The sequence below is a fragment of the Acipenser ruthenus genome, chromosome 26 (genome assembly GCF_902713425.1).
Source record: "Acipenser ruthenus chromosome 26, fAciRut3.2 maternal haplotype, whole genome shotgun sequence".
Classification (NCBI taxonomy): Eukaryota; Metazoa; Chordata; class Actinopteri; order Acipenseriformes; family Acipenseridae; genus Acipenser; species Acipenser ruthenus.
In genome coordinates, this window is record NC_081214.1 from 2,620,221 (window position 1) to 2,643,463 (window position 23,243).

Consider the following 23,243-nt stretch of genomic DNA (forward strand, 5'->3'; position numbering starts at 1 on the left):
ATACAAAATATTAAACGTTTGTATTAGATATTATACACAACACAGCAGATGTCAATCCCAGCCCTGGTAAAAACAGTTATTAAGGTTACAGATATTGTTAAATACAATTATACTGTATATGAGGGATCATAAAATTCAAAAGAAACGATCAGATCCCACGTCACAATTAAACACGTTTGAGTCGATTTCTTACAAACAGCTCCTCAAGATTTCACTTGGTCGTTGTTTCGTTTCAAACAGTTGTCTCTTTTTATTTGTTTCATGTTTGAATGCTACTTTTTTTTTATTTAACGCGTTACAGCACGTCAGCGGTGAGTGTTTACATTAATGGTTCAATTATTTATATTGAAGTTATATTGAAACAAAACTGCTAAATATGGTAAATGTTCCCCGTGAGGTTGGAGCTGGCGAGTTTGGGTTTGAGGGGAATGTATTTCACTATTCCCCAGTGTAGCGGGATACAGTCGTCAGATTGATATATTACAATCGATTGTGATTCAAAGTATGATTTATTCAATGACATATTTATTTTTTTGTAATGCAGTATTATTGTACTGTACAGTTCCTTGTTAAACTTGGGACTGCCCCCGGATTCAAATTACGCGACAGTGGATTACATTTACGTGTTTCAATCAGCCAATTCATAATCAATTACCAATCGATCAAGCGATTATAAAAGCAAGCGATTTGAAAACAAACCGGAAAGACAGACAGCGGCGACCTATGATTAAGATCGCAAACAATCGCACGTACAATAAGCATAAATATATACAGATACAACTCGCAAGCAGTACAGTAAAAATAACAATAAGAACATCATAATAATATTATTAAAGTTTGCAAATCTGTGTGCGGGGCTTGGAACCAGCGCGCCTGCGCACTGCTGCTGAGGTGGGACGCTATTCTGCAGTCCCCGAAGACACAAAACCACAGAAAATCCACCCAAAATAAAAAAGAAGCGAAACTCACCGAGACGGAAGGACTGGAGGTGGCGCTGGGGGTAGGGGACCTCTGCACAGTGACTAACGCCATTTAGGGGTCGGTGCGGACCGGCAAAGACATCACTCCGGGTACACCGCCTCCGCCTCTGTGTTTCCTTATGAGACGACTGGGGAGCTGCAGAGCCTGCACTGCGCATGCGCCCTACCACACCTGTCAAACGCAGGGTAACCCGTGACATGCGGACCTCGGCCACTCGTGAAAGCTGCACACTCACACAGACAGTCATGCATATCTTATTTCACATTCTTGGGCGTGTCGTAGTGGGAGATGGAGGGTCATCATAAAGCACAAGCGTGCATGTAAATCCATAGGATTTCAATGTTAATAACTGAAAACATAATGACCACATGAATTATTCTGCATTTGGTTTGTTGAAAGCGTTGAAGCAAACAAACAAAAAAAGTGTTATTGTATTTCATTATTAAAATACGTTAAATACATAAATCACGCTTTAAAAAAAAGACGTTTACATAGATACATAAAGAAAATCATACGCATTTCCTGTCCCTGTTTTAGTTTAGTGCACAGGCACATCTCAACAGTGCATGCACGAATACAGAGAGATCTAAGTAAGTATTGAAAGCCTGTCTGTTTGTCTTTGTATTGGATTGGAATAGCGGGTGCAGAGAAAGACGTTTCAGATCGGAGAAGGGTAACAGTGTTATGCATTCGGAGAGCTGCTGAGTGCTGCTCTTGCTGTAACTCATAATGAAGGTACATTTTGCCTACAACTGCCCCCCCACACAGGGAGCCTGCAGGAATGGCGTGTGGCTGCATTGCTTAGCAACCTGCAGTATACACAACACTGCTGAGCACAGGCCACACACACGAGAGAGAGAGAGAGAGAGAGAGAGAGAGAGAGAGAGAGAGAGAGAGAGAGAGAGAGAGAGAGAGAGAGAGAGAGAGAGAGATTGTAACCTGTATGGTCACGCCATCGTGTACCTGACAACACACTCAAACACAGACAGGTAAGCTGCCTGCCTATCATCCAGCAACGCTCCCCACACTAAGGTAGAGGCCGGTGAACGCAGTCGATACAGAGGGGTAAGGTAGGTGAAGATCGCTCTCTTCTTTACACGCACGCTAGACACGGATTGCAGCTGCAAGCACAGAGCGTGTTTATTTTAACAGTCACGTGCTTCAGACCTAGCCTAGCTTCACAGTTCCATTCTGTAACACACACGTCACAGAGTCAGTGCTTCTGCTTGGCCTCGCTGGTTAACCAGCGTTACACCGGATGCATCCGAGGCACGTCCGCACAGCCCAGCTAAGAGATATTACACAGAGTGCAGCCCACTAGGGGTTGCAAATTAACTATATATGTCACTTAAAGGTACTGTAAGCTGTACTGTAGATCTTCCAATCGGCTTTTAAAACACTCGGTGCGTTAGCTAATTGCCATTCATTGGTACTCAATTGTAAAGGTGAAGGAAGGACCGCTTTTCTCCTTTTGAAATCGACACATTAATGAATGGATTTATTGAATACCTGCCGATAAATACTTCTTAAAGGCAATTCCGAGTGGTTGTTATGAGTCTAAATCAAGTTTCAAGGGCTCTCCTACATGACATAACGAACAGGCATAATCGCTGAGTAACCTCCCGTAGGTCCGCTTGCGCATGAACGGTGCATTTCGAATCACGCGATAGCGTTTAAAAGAGCAGCGCGTCTGATTGTATTGAAACTTCTCCTGAGGAGAGCCAGCAAATAAATAAACGATCAGAAAAAGACAAAAAAAAACCAACACATTTCTTAAAAGCTGGATTTGTACGAATCCCCTGGTAACTGACTTCTGTATTATTCTGTTACTCCCTCTGGAGTCAGACTCGGGATCGGAACAGGTGGACTCTTTTCCGCACATGCTGTGGATGTTAGTTACAGTGGCATGCTTGGTACAGTTATGTTTGCTTCATGTTTTTGCCCCCATAGGAGTACTACTCACACACACACACACACGGACGCACTCTCTAAACCACACCATGGCTGCATCCTCCGGCTGTGATCTTCTCTCAGGCTCCATGCAGCTTGCCAGCAGTGAGAGAGTCCCAGGAGGGGCAGAGCCAGATAGGGAAGGGACTGGGGAGAGAGCTCCCCCTCCTGGACAGGGCTGGAAACTCATCCTGGATGCCCAGGTCCACAGGAAAGCTCTGGAGCTGCAGCAGAGGAAAGCCGCTGAGCTGAAGAGGAAGCGGGAGGCAGGGGAAAAACTAGAGAGGCGTGTCGCAGTGGACATGCTGGCCAGTGATTGGTTCACTCCAGACAAGCAAACAGCACACACCAGGTGAGGAAAGCTGTCACAGTTCCATATTTACTGGCGGTGACTGTTTATAATAATTGATTAGTAATAGCTAGTAACCAGCCCTTGCTGTATGATCCCTGTTGTTTCGTTCACTCCAGGGCGTACCTGCTTGAGGGGCTGCTGCCTACCCTGCTGCCTGGGCTGGAGAAGCTTCTAACAGAGGCTGGGAACAGACAGCTCCTGGAGGAAAGGACTCCAGGGGGGCAGGCTGGGGCAGAACAGGAGTTTAACCCCATCAATTACCTGGCGCAGCACCTGATGAGGAACCACCCCAAGATCTGCCCCTCGGACCCCTCCCACCCCTACACCCGGGGGCTGAGGCAGGTGCTGCAGCAGCTCAAGGAAGAGCAGGTGGACTTGGAGGACAACCGGTGAGTGCATGTGCTGCCTGTGCAGAGGCAGCCAGGATTCAGTCAGACAACTGAGACCTCATGTGGGGACGGAGACAACTGTTTACATGGGGGACATAGGGAAGACACAAATGCATGATAGCCACATATGAGGATGACATTTTTTTCCCCTAGAAAACAATGGGGAAACAAATTGAAATTCAGTGAAACTATATATTTATTATGTGTCCATAAAGGATTAAATCATTTCAAGAATATTTATGTTCTTAAAAAAAAAAAAAAAACCCTCTTAAAACCTTTGTGAATAGAATCCTTACACCTGAAGCCCCCTAGACTAGTGTCAGCACTCCATCAGCCCTTAATGGAAAACACATAGGGTGCAGCACAGGGACATTTTGTTGAGGCAAATCCACCACTATGTGATATGGAAAAACATCCGCTGTAGAACAGGTGGCGGAGCCAAGGAATGCACAGCCAGGTTCTAGAACTAGAATCAGGGGCATGGTACTGCATTCTAGAAGACGCGTCGTTACACTTAACTGCTTAACATGGGCCGTGGCTACAGACAGCAGAATGCAGAGTCTTCACACCCTTCTTGGCAGATGAAAGGTGCCCTTCACCCCTCTCCGCTGTACAGCTCAGACTCACGGCTGCTTCTTTTCACAGCTATCGGCACCCCTAGCCCGTCTTCCTCTCATTTATATCCATTATTACCTCCATTATTTGTCTGATTACCACGGCTCATTGGCCACCAGAGTAATTTGTCTGGGGCGGACGGCTTCCCTTTTATTTTCACAGCCCATAAACCCTGTAATGTAGCAGCGGTGTGGCGCCCCTCCCCTTGATCGATCCCTCCCAGTACAGCTCAGCCAGCAGAAAGCGCCCTGCAGTCCCTTCTGTAGGGTCTAACTTTTTAACCCGAACGGTGCATTGTGGCGTCGGGGTGGTGTTGTGTGTCTGTGCTGCAGGCTGGTCCAGCTGAAGCTGCAGGTTCGAGAGACGCGGGAGGAGCGGGTCCGAGCAGAGAGGGTACGGTCCCAGGTGGGGGAGATGAGGAAGGAGGCTCTGAGGGCGCAGTTCACGGAGTGGAGCCTGGAGCCAGACCAGACCCTGCAGCTCAGACTGGTGAGGGGTGAGAGTGGGCGCATTGCACACAGGGCAGTGCATGCGTGGCGATGGACTGTAGTCTAGAGCAAGCAGCAACGTACTGTTCACCAGCCAGCCCAGAAGAGCTGCTAACCGAACGGAAAGCGCAGGTACTGATCCAAGCCCTTGTGATGCAGAGAGAGGCTGGCAGACTCACATGTAAATGTAGGGCAGGGATTAGATGGGATTAAACTGGGATCATGGCAGGATGATGGTGGGATTAGGACAGAGTTAGGGTCTGGATTAGGATTACGGGACAGATAATAAGAGCTGGGGTCCGTGTTATCAGAAAGGAATAAGTGGAAAGGGCCATTTTAATTACAGCCAAACAAGGATGGGGATTAAGGAGGCGAGGCTCCTGTCTATTGGAGAGAGCGAGTGTTTCACTGGTTATCGCTGCTGTCTTTCAGCACAGACTTCATCGTTTTGTTCTGGGTCACGAATCATCCAGGGGATTGGGATGGTGTTGAATGCCCTGGAGAATCGAGCTGGTGAATGGATGAATGGATGAATGGACACAATAAGAGCCCCCTCTGCTGAGCTCAGGCTGTTGTATAACACTGCCTTAGCTGTTACTGCGTGTCGATAACAAGTTCGTTTGATCACTTTGCAGGTTCAGAACGCTCTGAGGGCGTTTTTGGAGATCTCCAGCCCCGACCTGTCCCCAGATAGCTCAGGTGAGCTTCTTTAGAGCTTCTTAGCTCCTTATTAATATAGTAAAGCTGTAGTAAGGCTTTGCCCTGCGCTGAGCTCACCCCCCTGGCTGCCTATCCCTGTCTCCCTGCAGGAGTGCAGTACGACCGGGAGCTGGACTCCACTGACGACGCTCAGCAGACACTGAAGCAGGAGCACTTTGAGGAGGTGAGTGCCTGGCCATGTCCCTCTCCATTAAGGGCTCCCGTGTGGTGTGCGGTGCTGGAACAGCTTCTCTCTTTCTCCCTCTCCCCAGTACGTGTTCAGCTTTATCGCCGGTCTGCCCACGGATGATTTCGAGCGGTTCCTGCTGCACCTTTCCCTCTGCGCTCAGGATCACCGGCAGGAGGAACACAGGGAGCGCTGGAGACGGCCCTTCTCTCAGCTGTTCCAGGACTGCGACTGTGCAAAGGTACCGGCAGACGAGCTGTGGGGTCCCGAGGTGTGCTGGTCTGAGGCGCCGCGCACCGCTTCTCTGGTCTTTACCCCATTCATTCTGGTAGCTCTTAAATTCGGAGGCCCGATTCGTGTTCAGAAGTGAGCGGTTAGTGCTGACCACTGCCTGCCTGTCTGTCTGTCCCTGCAGACAGGATTCCTGGACAGACGGAGGGTTCTGTCCACGCTGGAGGGTTTCTATGACGGGTGTGACGAGAGTGTGAGAGTCACGCTGCACAACCCCCGGAGCTGTGAGTATCTCCATAGATTTGAAACGCTGAATCGTGAATCATGAAATCTGAAATATAGCCCTTATAAGAGAAAAGCGTTTAAAGAAATGGAATAAAAAAAAAAAAAAAGTTCCTTTCTTTTCATGTTTCACAAATGAATCAGTTCTGTCCAAAGCGCGCTGGAGCAAAAGACGAGGAGGATGTGAATCCCATTGAGTTGACATTGTGCCACTGTATTGACATGCTGGTGTTAGAGCCCCATCTAGGGGGTTTAAATAGTACTGCACTGCATTTTAAAAAGTGACTTTAACAGCATTTTAAACCAGTCTGTTTCCTAATAGCTATCCATAGTGGCACATTGATCCCATGTGTCACGGTTACGATATGACAGCGTGCACACTGGGACAGTCTGACACAGTTCAGACTGTTCGACTCACACCGCAATGCATTCTGGTAAGTGTAGTCCTGCTGCGAAAGGTACCTGAGACAGGTAAAACGTATCCAGAATGCATTGGGGTTTGAGTTGAAAAGTCTGAATGGTTCCAAACTGAGTCACATGGTAACTCTGACCCTATGACCACGTTGTATATTTCTGCAGTCTTTTTGATCCCTCCCTCCCTCCTCCCTCCCTCCCAGGGCCAGTTCGGGATCCAGGCGAGTTGGACTCCACTATATTCTGGAACGGCCCCTCCGAAGCCAAAGAGAAAGAGCAGGAGCCTGCGGGAGAGACACAGGAACCCTCCCCACCAATCACAGCCAGCACAGAGACAGAGCCAGCCAATGGAGAAGAGGGGGCGGGCGAGCCAGGGGACCCTGCAGGGGATGAGGGGCGACCCCCGGAGGAGCGGATTGAGATAGAGGAGACAGACTCCGACGAGTCCGAGGAAGGTGGCCTGGATCTGACGACTCTGGGTCTAGGTGAGTGCTGTCTGTCGCAGTTGGAAAGCCAGGGCAGGTTGCACAAAGTTACAGTGCCTGCAGATGCCCTGCCTGTGTGTGTTTGCCCCCTTGCAGAGCCTGACCCAGAGAGCTTGGGTCCCCACAGGGGGGTGAGCGCCTTCGACCACAGGGCCATGGACCTGCCTCAGTTCCTGCAGCTGCTGGACACCTTCCTGGGAGAGGCAGCCCCGGATTACGTTGTGCAGAGCCTGGTGGGGTACCTGCGGGTGGGGTACCGAGAGACGGAGCAGGAGAGGCTCATGAGGCTGGAGAAGGTAGCGTGTGGGTGGGGACTGGAGGGGAACCTGAAGGGTCTGGGGTTGGGGGAGGGTGGGGGTTTGTGAGACTGCTCCAATCTCACCAAACTAAAGGAAGATGAAACCTCCCAGCTGAGGCACCGTGGAGTGCTGAGCTACACTCGCTTGGGCTTCCTTCATTACAAGTAAGAGCTAATCTTGTGAATAACATAGTGAATGAGTATGGCAGTTAAACTAGTGCAAGGCTGCATGTTTAGTTTAGCAATCTAGACGCACGGCACAGCTGTGAGTTTGGGTACTGGCTTGTGTTACATGCCCGTTGTGAGGCTGTTCTCTCTGTGCTGCAGACGCGGAAGGAGGCAGTGTTGGCTCAGCGCCGGCTCGCCCTGGATGCCTTGTTTGAGAAGTGCGATAACGAGGGGAGCGGGCTGCTGGAGCGAGGGGAGCTGGAGAGAGCGCTGAGCCGCTACAAGGAGGGAGCCGAGGGAGGGGCCATCAGCAGAGGTGAGGCACGGCGAGGCTTCAGAGGCAGGGTTTCTACCTGCGTTTCAGTCTTTCATTTCCACTAACAGGAGTTTCCATGCTTGTGTCTCTGGTTTCCTGCTCACTAGAATGATAGCGGAGCGATTAAGAGTTCTTTGGGAATTCAGTAGAACAGAAAACATGAAATCATCATTTGAAGTCGTAACATGGGTGTGCCTGTCTGTCCCTACAGTGCGGGACTAACAAGCAGGGTTCAAGGGAGATAAAACAGCTTCTTAGCAACAAATGCACTCCATGTTCACTCCGTGTGTGGTGCTGCAGCTCAGAGTCTCCCTCGGTCTTATCTCTGGCAGCGTGGCAGTGCCTGGGCCCCCCGCGCCCCTCTCTCACCCGGGGGGATTTCCACGTGCTCCTGCAGGCTGTGATCTCGGAGCTGCCTCCCGAGGGGGGCCAAGAGGGGGGCTTCGACAGGCTGCTGCAGTTCCTGGGGGAGAGCGCCGAGCGGTCCCTGGCTGAGCGCTCCAGGGGGGCCAAGCGCAGGAAGTGGCTGCTCCAGATTCACCGTGCGGCCCTGACCGGAGGAGCCAGCCTGGAGCCAGTGTACCGAGCCGTGTTCCAGACCCTGCACCGGGTGAGAGCAGGGGCAGCAGAGGGGGCAGGAGGGCAATACAGAGGGGCAATGAGGTGATACAGTCCGTGTACAAGGCTGTACCGGGTGAGTGGAGGGGCAGTAAGGTGGTGATCACTACTGAGTCTCAACCGACTGAAAACAAAAGATAGATGGGATTTCTAGAGGTTGATGAAGGTTTAATGTCTGTGTGTGTGTGCATGTGTGCGTGTGTGTGTGTGTATGTGTGCGTGTGTGCATGTGTGTGTTTCTGTGCATGCTGTCACTTGCAACCTCTTTGAAAACAAGACAGAAAAGCCAATAGGAAGCTGCAGGGAAGGGAACGTAAGGCATTTTGCACTTAGCAGAATCGAGGGGGCATTGAGGGTGTGATGAAGGGGTTTCTAAAGCAATGCCGTTACCCATCCTGTCGCGTGTCTATCTTTGTCAGGATGCAGAGGCTCATGGGAACAACAAGCTGATCAGCGCCTCGATCGCCCTGCTGGAGGGGAACGAGAGGCTGCGGTACACGGCCTGCACTGCTGAGGACGCCCCCTACGTGCTGAACAAGGAACTGACCAGAGACATGGCGAAGGGAGTGAGGTAACGGCAGAGAGACTCCTGTACTGTAGGGGGCGCTGTGAGGGGAGCCTGGGGGAAAGAGTTTAAACAACGTATATTTCCTGGGAATGCATTTCCATGACCTTTCTAATGTTTTATGGCTCTCTGCTGAGGGTTTTTCTTGGCCCCTCCCCCCAGCTTCACCGCAGTGGATGATGGGAAGCCTGTGCACGTTCCCCGTGTCCGTCTCCACGGCAATGTGCAGTTCTGGAACACGCTGCGGCCCGATGAGGAGCGCAAGGGCTCGTTCGTCGCAGTGCCCCTCAGGGACCCCTGCGGCAGGGCCATCGGGGTGCTGGGCGTGGATACCCTCAGGGAGCCCCAGGAGAGGAACATCTTCCTCCGGCACGAGATCGACTTCTATCAGGTGCTGCATACCGAGTGTCTGCCTGCTGCCTCTCTCTCCTCCATCCCCCTCTCCTCTCTCTATCTCCTGCTCCTCTTCTCTGTCTCAGCCTCTCCTCTCCTCTCTCTGCAGGGAGTTGGTAACATGTTCAGCCTGGCCTTCCAGCACGTCCTCTCCCTGAAGAATATCCTCTGCATCGTGGACAGCGCCACCTCCTGGCTGTACAGCCGGGCGCCCAGCGTGCGCAGCGTGACCACGTACCTCATGGAGCCGGCGGGTGAGACGGTAAGATCCCTGGTTGACAGAACTCGCCCGTTTCACAAACTGAACGAGAGAGAGACAGCGGTCCAGGACTCTGTGTCAGTCTCTAAACGGTTGACTTCCTGTGATCCCGTGACCTGCGACCCCCGCCCCTGTGACGTTCTGACCCCCCTGTCTGTTGTTGCAGGGTTCAGATTACACACTGAGGAAGATGATGGTTCTGGACAGTCAGACAGGCCGCTCCCGTCTGCTCTCCTCCCCAGCCAGCCTGAGACGCAGAGACCACCTTTTCAGGTGCAGTACCACAGGAGGGGCAAAACCTACCCGACAGCAGCAACAAAACCCAGCATTTAACCCTGCGTGAAATAACACTGCTCACAATCCCATGAACGCAGGCCTTTAGACATGCGATCAGCATCATATGTTACATGAATACGGGTCGTTAACTCCGAATAAATGAATAGGGCTGAATTCTAAATGAATCGCTTCAGAGCTCGGAGGACGCATGAGTTATCCCTGTGGTATGCATTAGCTGAACTGTAATAGCCCCCCTCCCCCCCCCCCCTCTGCGCAGGGACTACCTGTTCAAGTGCTGTGACAGCTCGGAGGCACTGAGCTGCGTGGCGTACGGAGAGCAGCGGGTAGCCGTGCCGCTCCGAGACCCTGGCGGGCGCGCGCTGGGCGTTGTGGATCTCAGCTGCGGGCAGCAGGGGGCGCTGCGGCCCCACGAGCGCAGGGACCTGCAGGGGATGGTACGCATGGTCCAGGCTGCCTGCTGCCAGCTGCTCCGGGAGACTTCCGGGCTGGCAAGGCCAAGCAGGCTACTCGGTAAGATGGGGCCGGGACAGGACGCAAGGGCCAGGGGACAGGGGAAAAAGGGAGAGGGGACAGGGGTCAGGGAACAGGTCTCATCATTCTTCTCTACATCTTATTATCATTTGTCCCTAATCTGCTTTAATCTACCTGGCTTTGAGCCGCATTGAGCTGCTCTGAGCTTGTCTAGAGAACCCTAACTCTAATGAGGTGTGTGTATCACTAGGAAGATCCCTGTTTTAATGGTTCAGGTGGCAGCTGTTTTTGATCTCCCTTATAAAAGTTTCCCATAGCAAAGTGTAATAGAGCACAGTGAAAGCATGGCAAAGCATAGGTAAGCATTGTAAAGCGCAGAGGGGTATGGTAAAGCATTTCAATAAACATGGCAAATTAGGGTAAACTACAGTGAACGCATTGGGTATATGCATTGGAAAAGCAGGGTAAAAAAACACAGTGGAAAACCTTTAAACATGTCAACGACCGTCTAGAACCGTTTCCTGATCCTTTAACTAACCCACAAGTTCAATGTTTTTGGTTCGGACCCTGTAGCCAGCACAGCCACAGTAAGTATTGAGAATGCCGTCAGGGAGCGGTGATGTCATGATTTATCCCTTGTGTAATTGCCCTCCCCAGAGGCAGAGGGCGCTGGTGGGGAGGAGCGAGTGGCCCTCCTGTTTCTTCGCTTCATGCTGGAGGACCTGCGGGGTTGCGTGCGCAGACTCGACCACCAATCATTCGCCGAGCTCAAGAGCTACAAGGACCCGCCCCCCGTGGTGCACCAGGTGCTGAGGGCGGTGCTTCTGATGCTCCACCCACACGGGGAGGAGACTCCCGAGATTGACAGGTGGAGCCAGTGCAGGCTGGTGAGCTATTTTGTTGTTCGTTTTTATTACTGCGCTCAAAATGGAATGTTTATACGGTATTAAGTGTGCAGTTTTGTTTTGACCTTCAGTATTGATTTATCATTAATGTTGTCTTAACTCATGGTAGCTCATGTAGCATTGCTCCCCTTATCGAGGCAATCGTCTGCAATCCTAAACCAGATCCTTATCCAGCAATGGTTTGAAGCTGTATTAAAAACAGAATCATGAAAGTGGCAGTGAAGTCTCTCTAACAGTAAGGTATCAATGCTGAAGTTTCCTCTCCCCATCTCAGAAGGTGAACAGCGATCTGGTCCGAAAGGTGTTGCACTTTGACCCCACGGCCCGCTCAGTGCAGGTAGAGCGAGAGGACCTGGAAGCATGCCTAGCAGGTGAGGAACCCCAGTGTCATGTGACGCCTTGACTCCGCTCAGCCAGTCCACCCTGCCCGCCTGCCTGACTGTGTTGTCTACGTGTGATTCCCTGGCAGGTATTCCCCGTGGAGAGGTGTGGAAGCACGGATCACTCCCAGCGGAGCACCTCTATAACTGGGTGTCCGTGTGTCTGTCCCTGCTGGAGCAAGCTGAGAAGCTGCGTCAGTCTCGGGAGCCAGCCCCCTCCAACTCTGACACGCTGCAGAAGGACCCCCCCCCCCGCCAAGCAACAGGAAGGAACTTAATGCCACCTGCTGCACTGTAGGAGCGACTTTTTAAAATAGACATTACTGTTCCTCTGCTGAATACGGAAGGGAAGCTCTGTGTCTGTTTGGATGAATGCATGTGTAGTATTTGTAGTTAATTAACCCATTACATACCAAATACATTTTTCTCTGAAAAAAATCTGAACACAAGCTGTATTTATGTTATTTGATACATTGCATTTAGACTAAACTGTAGCGGTTAACAAAATTAGAGCAAGTTATCATATGTGTTAACTTCATGCGTTAATAGTGCCTCCTCTTTATTTCGCTATCTGGTTTACACATCAAAAACTGGGGCATATTGAAAAGTCCATTTGCAAACGGTCCTCACGTAGTAAAATACAGTGTCAGCCTGGCCTCACCGTGAGTCAATCGAATCTGTGAAAGACTGAGGGAGCTCTGTGCATGAGTTTGCATTGCTGTGCTATGAATTTACTGTCAGGGAAGCTGAATGGGCCAGGTGCCGTTTTCATACAGAAAAAAAGAATCAGATTTGAATTCAGCCAGACGTTGAATGTGGAGCACTCTGCTTCCCAGACTGGGGGGGCTCCCATTCAATCAGCACCAAACAGTACTTTTGCTCTAGAACAAAATGTGCACCTTTTATTTTCACAGCGAGACACTCCACCTCTAAGAACAATAACAGAAGTAATCCTGCCTACCTGTATCTAGCTAGCTAAACCCCGCCCAAAAAACAACATTTAAAAATCACCTTGCTGGGAGTGTTGCAGTAAAAAGTCACACTCCACTCCTCCTCCCCCCGAAGCTGAACTGCAATCTGCCTGAGAGCATCAATCAATGTGTTGTGGCTGAGATGAGGGCCCGATAAGCAGGGAGCTGTCCCGGAGCGACCCGGACGATAATTACTTCTCCTCCCAGGCTTGATGCAGATACAGAAGCTACGTGCACAGGAAGGCTCTGCAGATCCTGGCAGGGCTGTGAAAGGCAGTCGTCGGAACACACCGACAATAAACACGGCAGATTAGATCTTTTTAATAAAGCGTTGTGTCTTTCGTTTTCTTTTTAATAAAAACGGAATATTAAAGTTTATGACAGTATCGCTGGGGCAATTTCTTTGTGTTCAACCACCACTGTGACAGTCCAAACAGCAGTTATGATGATGATGATGATGATGATGATGTACCAGAGCCCCTGGATATGGTGCCAAGGTGGAAGACCAGACTGTGTTTTCGTATCTGGTTCGGCTGTTCTTCTGTGTGAATGTAGGGCTCTTGTAAGCTTTACATTAAGTTTATCCTGTGCGGGTTCTTTTGAAGAGAAGGGCAATGATAAAAGTTAAAGGGAATGTTTCATTCCCTATAGTGGAATCAACAGCATGCAAACCCAAAGCAGCTTCTTCCAGACCGAACAAACCATACCCAGCACAGCAGCCCGTCAGGCAGTCACGCACAGTCAATAGAAATCTGAAATGAGCAGATTCGTCAGGATACAGGGAGGTGCGATACTGACCAGACTGAACACACTTTCTATACAGTGGTATGAAACCACACGCATTTACATTACTACACGACGCACAGCGGTCAAGTGTTTCATACAAATTATATTTATTTTACTCTTAAATTAAAAATATGCCAATGTAGTAATTAAGAAAGACAGATCTGAATCACACTGTGAAAGGATGAGGGGGATGTGACACTCCGGTCTGCAAGCAGGCACAATCCCAGAATGCCTCAGTCCTGCCTGCCTGCCACTCCGTCCTGGGACTCTCAAGCAGAGGATGAGAATGAATCCAGGTCAGGCGGTGGTTATGTGATGCGGACTAACACTGCATTGGGAGAAGGCTGAAACAACAAGAGGTGAAGGGCATTGTGGGTAAAGCAAGGTGTGGCGGACTGCTTCCGCTCCTGGCGCTCCTTCTATGTGATCTGATTGGCTCTCAGTGAGAGTTGCTCCTCCCTCTGGCGCCTCCACCTGCAGGGCCGGGTCGGGTAGTAAACAACCACTGCCATGGCAACGGCCAGGATCAGCAGAACCAGGAAGACCGAGACAGTGAGGCCTGTGAACAACAAGCAGGAGTCAAACTGTGTCGGGTCAACGGTACCAAAAGAACAACGGCACGAGTGAACTATCCCATTTCAACAGGGCTATCCTTGCAACCCAGTGCTCTACCACACCCTGCCAGGACCACAGTGCAATATGCATTCCAAACCTGCTGTGCTGCTGGGAATGCGAAGACCTGCTAATGGTTCTGCTATGGTTGGGTCAGGGTAACACACTGGTACTCAATGCTATCCCAGTGGTGTATTTCAAACTTTACCAAAAAAACTATCCCCTCCTCCCCGCTTTCTCTCCGTGGATACAGGGACCCCCACCTGTGTCTTGGTGCCCCAGGATGCTGCTCTTCTGCTTCAGCTCTGAGTCCATCCCCTCTGTCCTGGAGTGGTCAGTGGTCAGCTGGCTCTTATGCCCCGCTCAGTTCACAGAGCTCTTGCAGAGGAAGGGGCTGGGAAGAAGCTTGAAGGAAGCCTGCAGTAACGCCACGTCGTGCTCCCACACAGCCTGCGGCACGGAACTGCTGGAAACTGCAAATGAACCACAATGGCTCCTGTTTCCAAACCTCCCCCTGCTCTTTAACTGGACTTTGCTCATCACAAGACCGTGTAACAGTAAGTGCACCTGTGAAGCACGGTAAATGCACAGGGCACGCACGGAGAACACAAAACAACGTGAGGCGAAAACAGAGACGTTCCACCAGGGGGCTCCACTGCGCTATACAATGAAGAGCAATTTAATAACTTACACGTTAGTTTACACCAGGTGTGGCTCAAACCTGAGATATATACATATAATGTTGTTAAATGCTGGCTTAAATAAATAAATAAATAAATAAATAAATAAATAAATAAATAAGTAAGTAAGTATCGCTTTCAACAGAACACGATGTATTAGGTCCGCCGAGCAGCCTGTGTTGAATGTGCGGGAGTGAATGCGCGCCCTGCTCTTTCTCTTCTGGGATAGATGGCGGCTCCCACTAAACAGTGAGTCTCGGCTGCATTTCTGTGAAAAACCAATTCAGAATCGGTCAATGTTTTAAAAAAAAATCAACAGTTCATGTCATTCCTTTCTAGGATCTGTTTAAATTAAGGGTGCTATTTTTTATCTGTTGTAGGAACATTTGATGTGGGGTAATCGTTAGAAATCTAGCTACTGTCGATAACGGGATATATTAATGCGAAACACGCTTTATTAGTGGCTTGAACATTTTCTGGTAAAGTTTGAATCGTATTTGCAATGTGAAGGGCAAATACGGTGCATGAATTTAGCACCGACATCCTTCATAAACAGTTAAGAATCAGCAGTCTCTGAGTAAAAACAGTGGCAGGTCAAAATCCAATTGTATATATATATATATATATATATATATATATATATATATATATATATATATATATACACAAGCAGCTCGGGTGCATGTTGGATAGATAGTAGCACCACTCGTAAATATAAATTCACAAACCGGAAGAAGAACTCTGGTATGTCCTGTCATGTCTGAGTGCTGTGCGTTAATGCTGTGTTGGTTTGTTGTGGTATTAAAGGTATGGGCTGATTCTGCCCAAGAAAGCCCAGCTGAAGACAGCAGTGCTACAGAGACCCTCGGTGTTCGGGGATGACTCTGACGACGAGGTAAGGGCTTGGTTTTTTTTGCCACTTAGTTCTGTGCACGTTGTTTAAGACGAGAGACGTGGGGTTAAACATGACCACTCGCAGTGAAGGCTTGTTTATGGTTATCTGCAGTACCACTGAGAGTACTCTAGATGGCACCAGAGCACTGACTTCCATGAATGGTGAGATGGACAAATGGACTACAGCTTTATTCAAACAGTAAAACACACAAAGTAAACTAACAGATAGGTTTTCTAAGTGCTGTAAAAATATAGGTGTTCTGACAGCATATGGCAGTTGTGTTTATTCACAGCTTGAGCTACACGAAGCTGCTAAAGACAGAATGAATTCTAAGTGAAGAACGTTGATAGACTTGGGTAGAAGATCAATCTCATTGGCTTCTCCACTGGGTGTACAGTGATTAGACATTACAGCTGATGCAGTCACACACCAGCCCCAGCAGAGGGCAGTGTTGAACCTGCAGCTTTCACAAGGCGAGTCTGCAGACAATGCTGTTGAAAGATTGTGGTAGACAAATAGACTGTTCACAGCAGTGGCGCAGGGTGCAAGTTACCAGCATAGTTGTGTCATGACTGACCCGGCACCCCCTGTTTATTAATCAGGTGCAGCATCTTCAAACTCCCAGGTAAGCAGGTAGAGATATGTAGGTGATGAAAGAAACAGAGAGAGACAGGCAGGCTGGGCTCCAGTACATGTCTCCTGAGTTGCACTGCAACACGGGAGGGGGGCATGCATGGTTTCCATCTCTCTCTCTCTCTCTCTGCTCTGACTTTAATGAAAAAGATAGGAGTCTAGTTCCTTTGAAACTTGAAGCAATAATAATCCTGAGCCGGCTGATTGGGGGGGACAGATAAGATTTCTTCTTTCGGTGCAAAATTACTTCATTAGTTCTGCGAGGCCCAAAAACGCATTCTTGTGATAAGTGGCGTGCCCTTGGAAAGGGAATTCATTTCCTGCCTGCCCCGATGCTATCTGCAGAGTATCTGAAGACAACGAGGGCTGAATTGCAGAGCTGGAGCCCAGCGGAGAACAGGGACTGTGCAGAGTAGCAGACTCCTCCTCGGGGGCTCTCTTTAGAGGAGTCTCAGAGACCAGGGTTATTCTCTCTGGGGTGATTCTTCTCTACCACCAACCTGCTCTCAGAGAAACGGGGCATCTCTCCAGCCCATGGCAGGCTTGAGGCATGACATTTTAAACAGGATTCTGTCGTAATGACAGAAATGGGGGGACCACCTGTCAATCAAGCCGTCCTTGTAGATTTATAAGGACCCACTCCAACAGGCGTTTCACATAGTACTGTTGCATTAAGAATGTTAAATATATGAAGTTGCTATTTTTCGAAGAATGTATCCTTAGAACGCTTGACGCAACTGTAAATTAAAGACACACAGCGTTGCATATCCTCGTTTTTTTTTTAAAACCTCGGTTCTTGGAGCTCTTTGGTCAGATAAGGTAGTCGTCTTCAGTTAACCTTCCCCAAGGCTGCAGCTTGCTGCTGTTTTAAGAATGAAACCTGACGTACACTACCTTAGCTTCACTGAATGTATTTTTAACTACAGTGTCTTGCACCAGGCGCGTCTCAAGGGTCCTCTAGCTGGTTAAACAGGTCGTTAAGTTGATTAGAAAGAGCACTTGAAGAATGTTTTCCTGTGTAAGGTGCTGGACAGCAGGCTGAAAACAATCCTGTCTGCCAATTGCCAGCGTATGATGGATTGCACCACCGTCCTCATGCTGAGGTCTACAAACTTACTGTAGTGTTCTGCACAGCTGAATGTGAGGCATTTAAACCTGCTTATCTGGTCATGAAGTTTAAAAGGAGAGGCCTGTGAACACAAGGAGGGAGAAACCTTCTGAAGTGGTTTACAGCAGAGTTGTAGCACGGGCCTGATTGCTGGATTTCACATGCGTGTGTAACACTGCCCAGGAGGGTTCACTAAGAGAGCTTTGTGAAGTTTCCTGTGGAATGCTTATCAGACTCCAGATATGAGGAGTTATGAATACAAGTTGTTTATACTGCCGAGAAACATGTGTGAAATGTTTTATTATAGCGACTGTCTAAATCTGCAATGTGAGACGTGCCAGAAATCAGGAGGCGCGCTGTACAGAATTATTCTGAAAAAGAAAACTAATACCAAAAAAATATATATAATCTGCCTTCGTCATTGCTGGAATTTAGTCTTTTATAAATCACGAGCTGAATTTTCCACTTGGCCTTATTCAGCTTGTTTTTGAAGGAGGGCCCCGGTTCAAATCCCGGCTCACTCACTGTGTGTGACCCTGAGCAAGTCGCTTCACCTCCTTGTGCTCCGTCCTTCGGGTGAGACGTTGTTGGAAGTGACTCTGCAGCTGATGCATAGTTCGCACACCCGAGTCTCTGTAAGTCGCCTTGGATAAAGGCGTCTGCTAAATAAATAATAATATTGCAAAAGGTGGTCGACAGGAGTACCATTTTAAACATGTTTAGACTGTACTGTGATTGTAAGAAGTCTCTTAACTGAGCTCAGTGAGTCATGTCATACAGACCCGGGGGTAACTAACTTGGCTAACATGCTGTAGAGCTCAATGCTTGGCTTGATCTGTTATGCAATAGCAGCAGGGTGTTCTGTAGATTAGAGGCTGGGGGGTGTAGGAGTACTGTGTTTGTCTGGGATATCTGGACAAGATTCAAATAAACACTGTACATAATAAAGAGCGGAACAAATTGTCTGTGGAAAAGAAATTCAACATTAAAAAAATAAAAGGGGGGTGGGGTGCGCTGGTGCCACCCCGAGCCGAGATGAAAGGCAGCTTCACTGAAAGCAAACAGACTCCGCTCGTCTGGACTCGGCCGAGCAGCGCAGCATTTAATATAGATGCTGATGATAAGGGCAGGCAGAGCACAGGAAGTGCCCATCAATCAGGTCTCCTGGCGCTGCAGGAAATTGCCCCCGTAAACCGCGGGAGGTGTTTGAACGGGGATTGTCTTGGTTTCAAATGTTATCGATACTCTGGGCAAACAGAGCCGCAGGTGAGGCCGCCCTGCCTCTTTGTTTCTCTGAGCGTTGTTTTGTTTTAGACCCGCACGGCTCCACAGTCTGTTTGCTTTCAGTTCAGGGTGTTAGCTGCTGGCTTTACCGCAGCGGCAGTCCCTTCTCCTCTCGAGTGTGTGTGTCTGTGCGTGTGTTTGTGTGTGTGTGAATTTGATGGCCAGATGAACAGACCAACGTACTCTCCATGTCTGCCCAGAATCTGACACTCGTATTACCTTCCGCTAATTAATGCGCAGACCAAGTGTGACATGTGGGTGTGTGTGCAGACCACGCCCACCTGTCTCGCAAGAATCTTGTAATCTCAATAACTCTCCCTTAATAATGTTAATAGCAGGGTTCTTGACAATTCGATGAGGGGTTTTCATTGCCAGCGAGGGATACTCACTCTTATGAATTAGCCAGTATGAGAACCACTGAGATCTCATTTATAACGGCTTTCTCTCTGACATGTCATACCATCATGAATGTGCACCACCTGTATTTGCAGGGGCAGAGTGAGTGAGTGAGTGCGCTCCGTTCTCTGCTGTGAAGCTGCACTTTGCTTCCTGCAGTAGGAGGTGATTGAAACCCAATGCCCTGTGTATCTGCACAGCTTGTACAGGCTGCCTTGTGTGAAGTGTTTGCTTTTCTTCTTCAGTGCATACACTGAATAGCTGGTCCTTTTTTATTAAGGACTGATGAAACGGTTCTCCACAGTGTCTACAATGGGAGGCAGCTGGGCCAGATGCAGGGAGCAGCGCACACACTACCAGTTGACCTTGCAGCGAAACAGTGTAGCCATTCACCCAGAATGTGTCAAATAAACTCTGGTACGATCGCCAGTTCATTCGTTGAGTGGAATTAGTCGTGTTTGTAATTCTTTATTTATTTTTTTTAAGACTTCCGTTGGCGAGAGTTTGCAGAAGGAAGCCGTGAAGAAAAAAATGATGAAACAGGTGAGGGAAATATCTTTATTGAAAGAGTTTCAACTTCTCATTTGAATACCCTCGTTTATCACTGATAAACCGCACCCTCTGTACCGCAGGCACGATTGAGCAGCCTTGGGTAACATGCTTTGTATATCGCCCTTGCAAAATAAAACCACCCCAGTATACTGTATAGAATACTACATTCCAAGCGGGGCGTGCACCTTGTGTTCCCCCGACTCAAACACAACGCAGTTCTAGCACGTGGTCCCTTTGCACGTGCAGCAGTAACCCCAGCGCTGTGCTGGTTTGTTTCAGACGCGTCTGGAGATGCAGAAGGCTCTGGAGCAGGATGCCAGCGTGTACGAGTACGACAGCGTGTACGAGGAGCTGCAGAAGAAGAAAGAGGAGAGCAGCGCCAAAGGGCTGGCCGGGGCGGACAAGAAGGTGAGGGCTGCTGGCTCTGTCTGTCTGTCTGTGAGTGTGTTCCATTGCCTCTGCTGCCTCTACAGCAGTGCTCAGAAGAGAGGTATTGGAAATGTGTTGGAGGGTAAATTGAGCCACAGCAATGGCCGTTGAGTTGAATTGACCGGCCACACCTCCTCTTCTGTTCTTCTGAGCTAAAAGCTGGTGGAGCAGAAGCAGCAAGGAAAGTACCCTGTCTCTCGCCCCTCACACTCTGTATCCCACGCCCTTTCTTCTCTCTCTCCAGCCCAAGTACATCGGCAGTCTGCTACTTCCGATGCATTTGCAGAAGCACGCTCTGTATCCCACTCCCTTTCTTCTCTCTCTCTCTCTCTCTCCAGCCCAAGTACATCGCTAACCTGCTGCGCGCTGTGGAGTTGCGGAAGAAGGAGCAGGACCGCAGGAACGAGCGGAAGATCCAGCTGGAGCGCGAGGCCGAGGGGGAGCAGTTCCAGGACAAGGAGGCCTTCGTCACCTCTGCATACCGCTCCAAACTGCTGGAGACACAGGAGGAGGAAGAGAGCGAGAGGAGGGAGGCAGCGATCGAGGGTGAGGAGGGGGGGGAGGGGGGGGGCTGTCTGTGTCTGCTGAGCCTCCAGGGGTCATTTGTAACCCTTTTTTTAACTTGGGGGAGTGGTGAGGGTATGGAATGGCTTACCTGGCCACGTTGATGCTGAGTCATTGGGATCCTTGAGACAAAGTTGCGATCAGTCAGCTACTACGAACTGGACTAACAGTGATGGCCCATTGGCCATGTTTGTAAATGTTCTTCAGTCTGGTGTGCTCTGACAGCCTGTGTGTTTCTTGCAGCTGCGCTGGATGTGAAGAAGCAGGAGGACTTGAGCGGGTTCTACAGGCACCTCCTGAACCAGACTGTGGGAGAGGAGAAGCTGCCAGACAGGGAGAAGCGCAGGGATCCCCCGGTTAATGAATCTCAATCCCTACGTGGCCACAACCCGCAGGACAGCCAAGATAAAGACGACGACTGTGAGATTGATAGTGAGGGGGAGGAAGAGCAGAGGGAGAAAACCAAGGGGGGGAGCTCTGAGGCAAGCAAGGCAGGGGCAGGGGCAGGGGGAGGCAGCAGCGGGCACCCCAAGAGGCAGTACCGCCAGAGATCACCCTCGTCCGAGAGCGAGGTGGAGATGGAGAAAAAGGAGAGGGAGAGCGAAGGACAAATGGAGAAGAAACACCGCAAGGACAGGGACAGAGAGAGAGGAGACAGGCACAGCCGGAGCAGGAAAGAGGAGAGGAAGAGGGACAGAGGCGACCGGGACAGAGAGGACCGCCACAGGGGAAAGGAGGAGCGAGACAGGAGGGAGAAAGACAGGAGGAAGGAGAAAGATAGCAGAAGGACAGCCAGTCCAAAAGAGAAGGGAAAAGTGGAGGAGGGAGAGAGGGTGAAGGAAAAGGAGGAGAGAGGCTCCCCAGCAGAAGAGAAACGCAGCCGTGGCGGAAGCAGCAGTTCCTCCGCAGTGCCAGGAGGAGGCGGCAAAGAGGTGCCAGAGACGGGAGGAGAGCAGGCGGAGCCCAGCGTTAATAAATTTGCCAAGCGCAGCAGCGAGGAAACTGTGATGTCAGCTCGGGACCGTTACCTGGCGAGGCAGATGAGTCGCTCGGCCGCTAAGACGTACATCGAGAAGGAGGAGGACTGATCACAGCGGATTTTCCAGACCTGCACTCGGAGCTCAGGCAGTGCATGGGACCCACCAACTGTGCACAGCTCACACGGCAGCCCCCGGGGGCAGCCTCACCCATGCGTTAAAGGTGTGATGGTAATTGAGATGTTAACGAGACGGAGGTCGGGATGCAGTATTGCAATGGAGTGTAGGTCCTTAATCTGATCTTCTTGTTTAGGTGAACCTAGGTCATGAAGTGGAAAGACTATAAAGACACTGGGGGGGGGTATGGTTTTATCGAAACTGCTTGCCAGCCTTTATTTAGTGCAGTGTTTCTGACGATCTTATGATCTGTTTTGTTTAAAGTTATCATTAACGAGAGAATATGTTTTTTGAGATTTTTTTGTGTTGCTGCATGCCAAGCCAAGCCAAGCCAAGCCAAGCCAGGGTAAAACCTGAAACCTTTTCACATCCAGGTCGTCGATTTACTAGAACAAGAGGTCCTGTCTTTGCAGTCCCATACCTTCCTAATGCTCTGTGCACCAGTTCATTAGTAACACCCAGCTGAACAGCGGCTACAGTGTGAGGAGACCAGAAAGCAGGCTTCCTAAAGTGTCAGTCGATTCCCATAGGGTTAGGGTTCAGAATGGGACATGTTCCATTAAAGGCAATCGTAAAGCAAGACCTAATTTAGTAAGATTAGGAATTGATGCTATAATCCTGCTTGCTTATGGCTGTTTAATAAAGAATGCAGTGTAACTTTGTAGTTTTTAGATGAAGGGGCTTTTTGCTTATCACCTGATAAAATGGAAGAGTAGAAGCTTTTGTCTTCATCTCTGAAGTACTTTATCTAGTGAAAGGGACTTGTGGTTATTGTTTGTTTTTTGTAAGTCATGTTTGTTTTGCAAGCTCCGAGCGATACGTTATTAAATGTACACCCCTCCCCTCAGTTCCGTCTCGGGGTGAATCCAGGCAGGCTGTGTGCACACTTTGATATCTTTACTGCATTTTATTGAATCTTGAAAGATTAAACCCTGGGGTGATAAAGGAGCTGCTTGTATGTCTTTGTCTGCTCTGTGATGAATGAGGTTTGTTAATGACTTCAGTCTGTCCGTGTGTGAGTGTGAGTGCTGGAGTGTTCTTTCAGCTGGAGTGCACATTCTGTCCGTGTGCGAGTGTGAGTGCTGGAGTGTTCAATCTGTGTGTGTGAGTGTGAGTGCTGGAGTGTTCAGTCTGTGAGTGTGAGTGCTGGAGTGTTCAGTCTGTGAGTGTGAGTGCTGGAGTGTTCATTCTGTCTGTGTGAGTGCTGGAGTGTTCATTCTGTCTTTGTGAGTGCTGGAGTGTTCATTCTGTCTGTGTGAGTGCTGGAGTGCGCGTTCTGTCTGTGTGTGTTGGAGTGTTCATTCTGTCTGTGTGAGTGTGAGTGCTGGAGTGGTCCAGATGTCACTGGACTGGTTCACGCACATGCTGGTTGAAAGTGCGTTCAGCATCGGAGCAGTGAAACTTGGCAAGTTGTAAGAGGATGGTGTGTCAGGAAA

General features: G+C 49.6%; 3 protein-coding genes and 1 long non-coding RNA gene across 8 annotated transcripts in view; 2 read left to right on the forward strand and 2 right to left on the reverse strand.

Moving 5' to 3' along the window:
* The window catches only part of LOC117429565 (protein phosphatase Slingshot homolog 2-like), a 36,304-nt gene extending 35,102 nt beyond the window's left edge, over positions 1–1,202 (reverse strand). Inside the window, exon 1 of one of the 2 annotated variants that reach the window (XM_059000727.1) lies at positions 970–1,202. In XM_059000727.1, the coding sequence (XP_058856710.1) occupies positions 970–1,032 (63 nt within the window). In that variant the 5' untranslated portion in view covers positions 1,033–1,202. The remainder of the gene's footprint in view (positions 1–969) is intronic. The other variant, XM_059000726.1, reaches the window with a different exon arrangement.
* On the forward strand, positions 50–13,092 carry LOC117430526 (EF-hand calcium-binding domain-containing protein 5-like). 4 transcript variants are annotated; one of them, XM_059000729.1, is made up of 20 exons: positions 51–311; positions 2,932–3,283; positions 3,400–3,672; positions 4,620–4,776; positions 5,411–5,474; positions 5,585–5,658; positions 5,747–5,902; positions 6,077–6,176; positions 6,792–7,073; positions 7,170–7,369; positions 7,699–7,855; positions 8,188–8,465; positions 8,893–9,044; positions 9,201–9,429; positions 9,541–9,693; positions 9,857–9,963; positions 10,244–10,497; positions 11,116–11,345; positions 11,638–11,734; positions 11,833–13,092. In XM_059000729.1, the coding sequence occupies exons 1-20, from the start codon at positions 119–121 to the stop codon at positions 12,039–12,041; spliced, it is 3,717 nt and encodes a 1,238-aa protein (XP_058856712.1). In that variant the 5' UTR covers positions 51–118; the 3' UTR covers positions 12,042–13,092. The 4 variants fall into 4 exon arrangements, with proteins under 4 accessions (XP_058856711.1, XP_058856712.1, XP_058856713.1 ...); XM_059000728.1 differs by having other exon boundaries at positions 50–311; positions 6,792–7,369; XM_059000730.1 differs by lacking the exon at positions 51–311 and adding an exon at positions 1,885–2,051 and having other exon boundaries at positions 6,792–7,369.
* Positions 13,093–13,586: 494 nt separating this feature from the next.
* Positions 13,587–14,665, reverse strand: LOC131701647 (uncharacterized). The gene is made up of 2 exons (XR_009308931.1): positions 14,376–14,665; positions 13,587–14,059 (listed from the first exon to the last, which is right to left on the reverse strand). It is a non-coding gene; the product is annotated as an uncharacterized LOC131701647 (long non-coding RNA).
* A 262-nt stretch (positions 14,666–14,927) lies between these two features.
* On the forward strand, positions 14,928–22,755 carry LOC117963274 (nuclear speckle splicing regulatory protein 1-like). Its single transcript, XM_034902638.2, has 6 exons — positions 14,928–15,041; positions 15,600–15,687; positions 19,595–19,651; positions 19,940–20,068; positions 20,428–20,635; positions 20,897–22,755. The coding sequence occupies exons 1-6, from the start codon at positions 15,022–15,024 to the stop codon at positions 21,739–21,741; spliced, it is 1,347 nt and encodes a 448-aa protein (XP_034758529.2). The 5' UTR covers positions 14,928–15,021; the 3' UTR covers positions 21,742–22,755.
* The last annotated feature ends 488 nt before the right edge of the window (positions 22,756–23,243 follow it).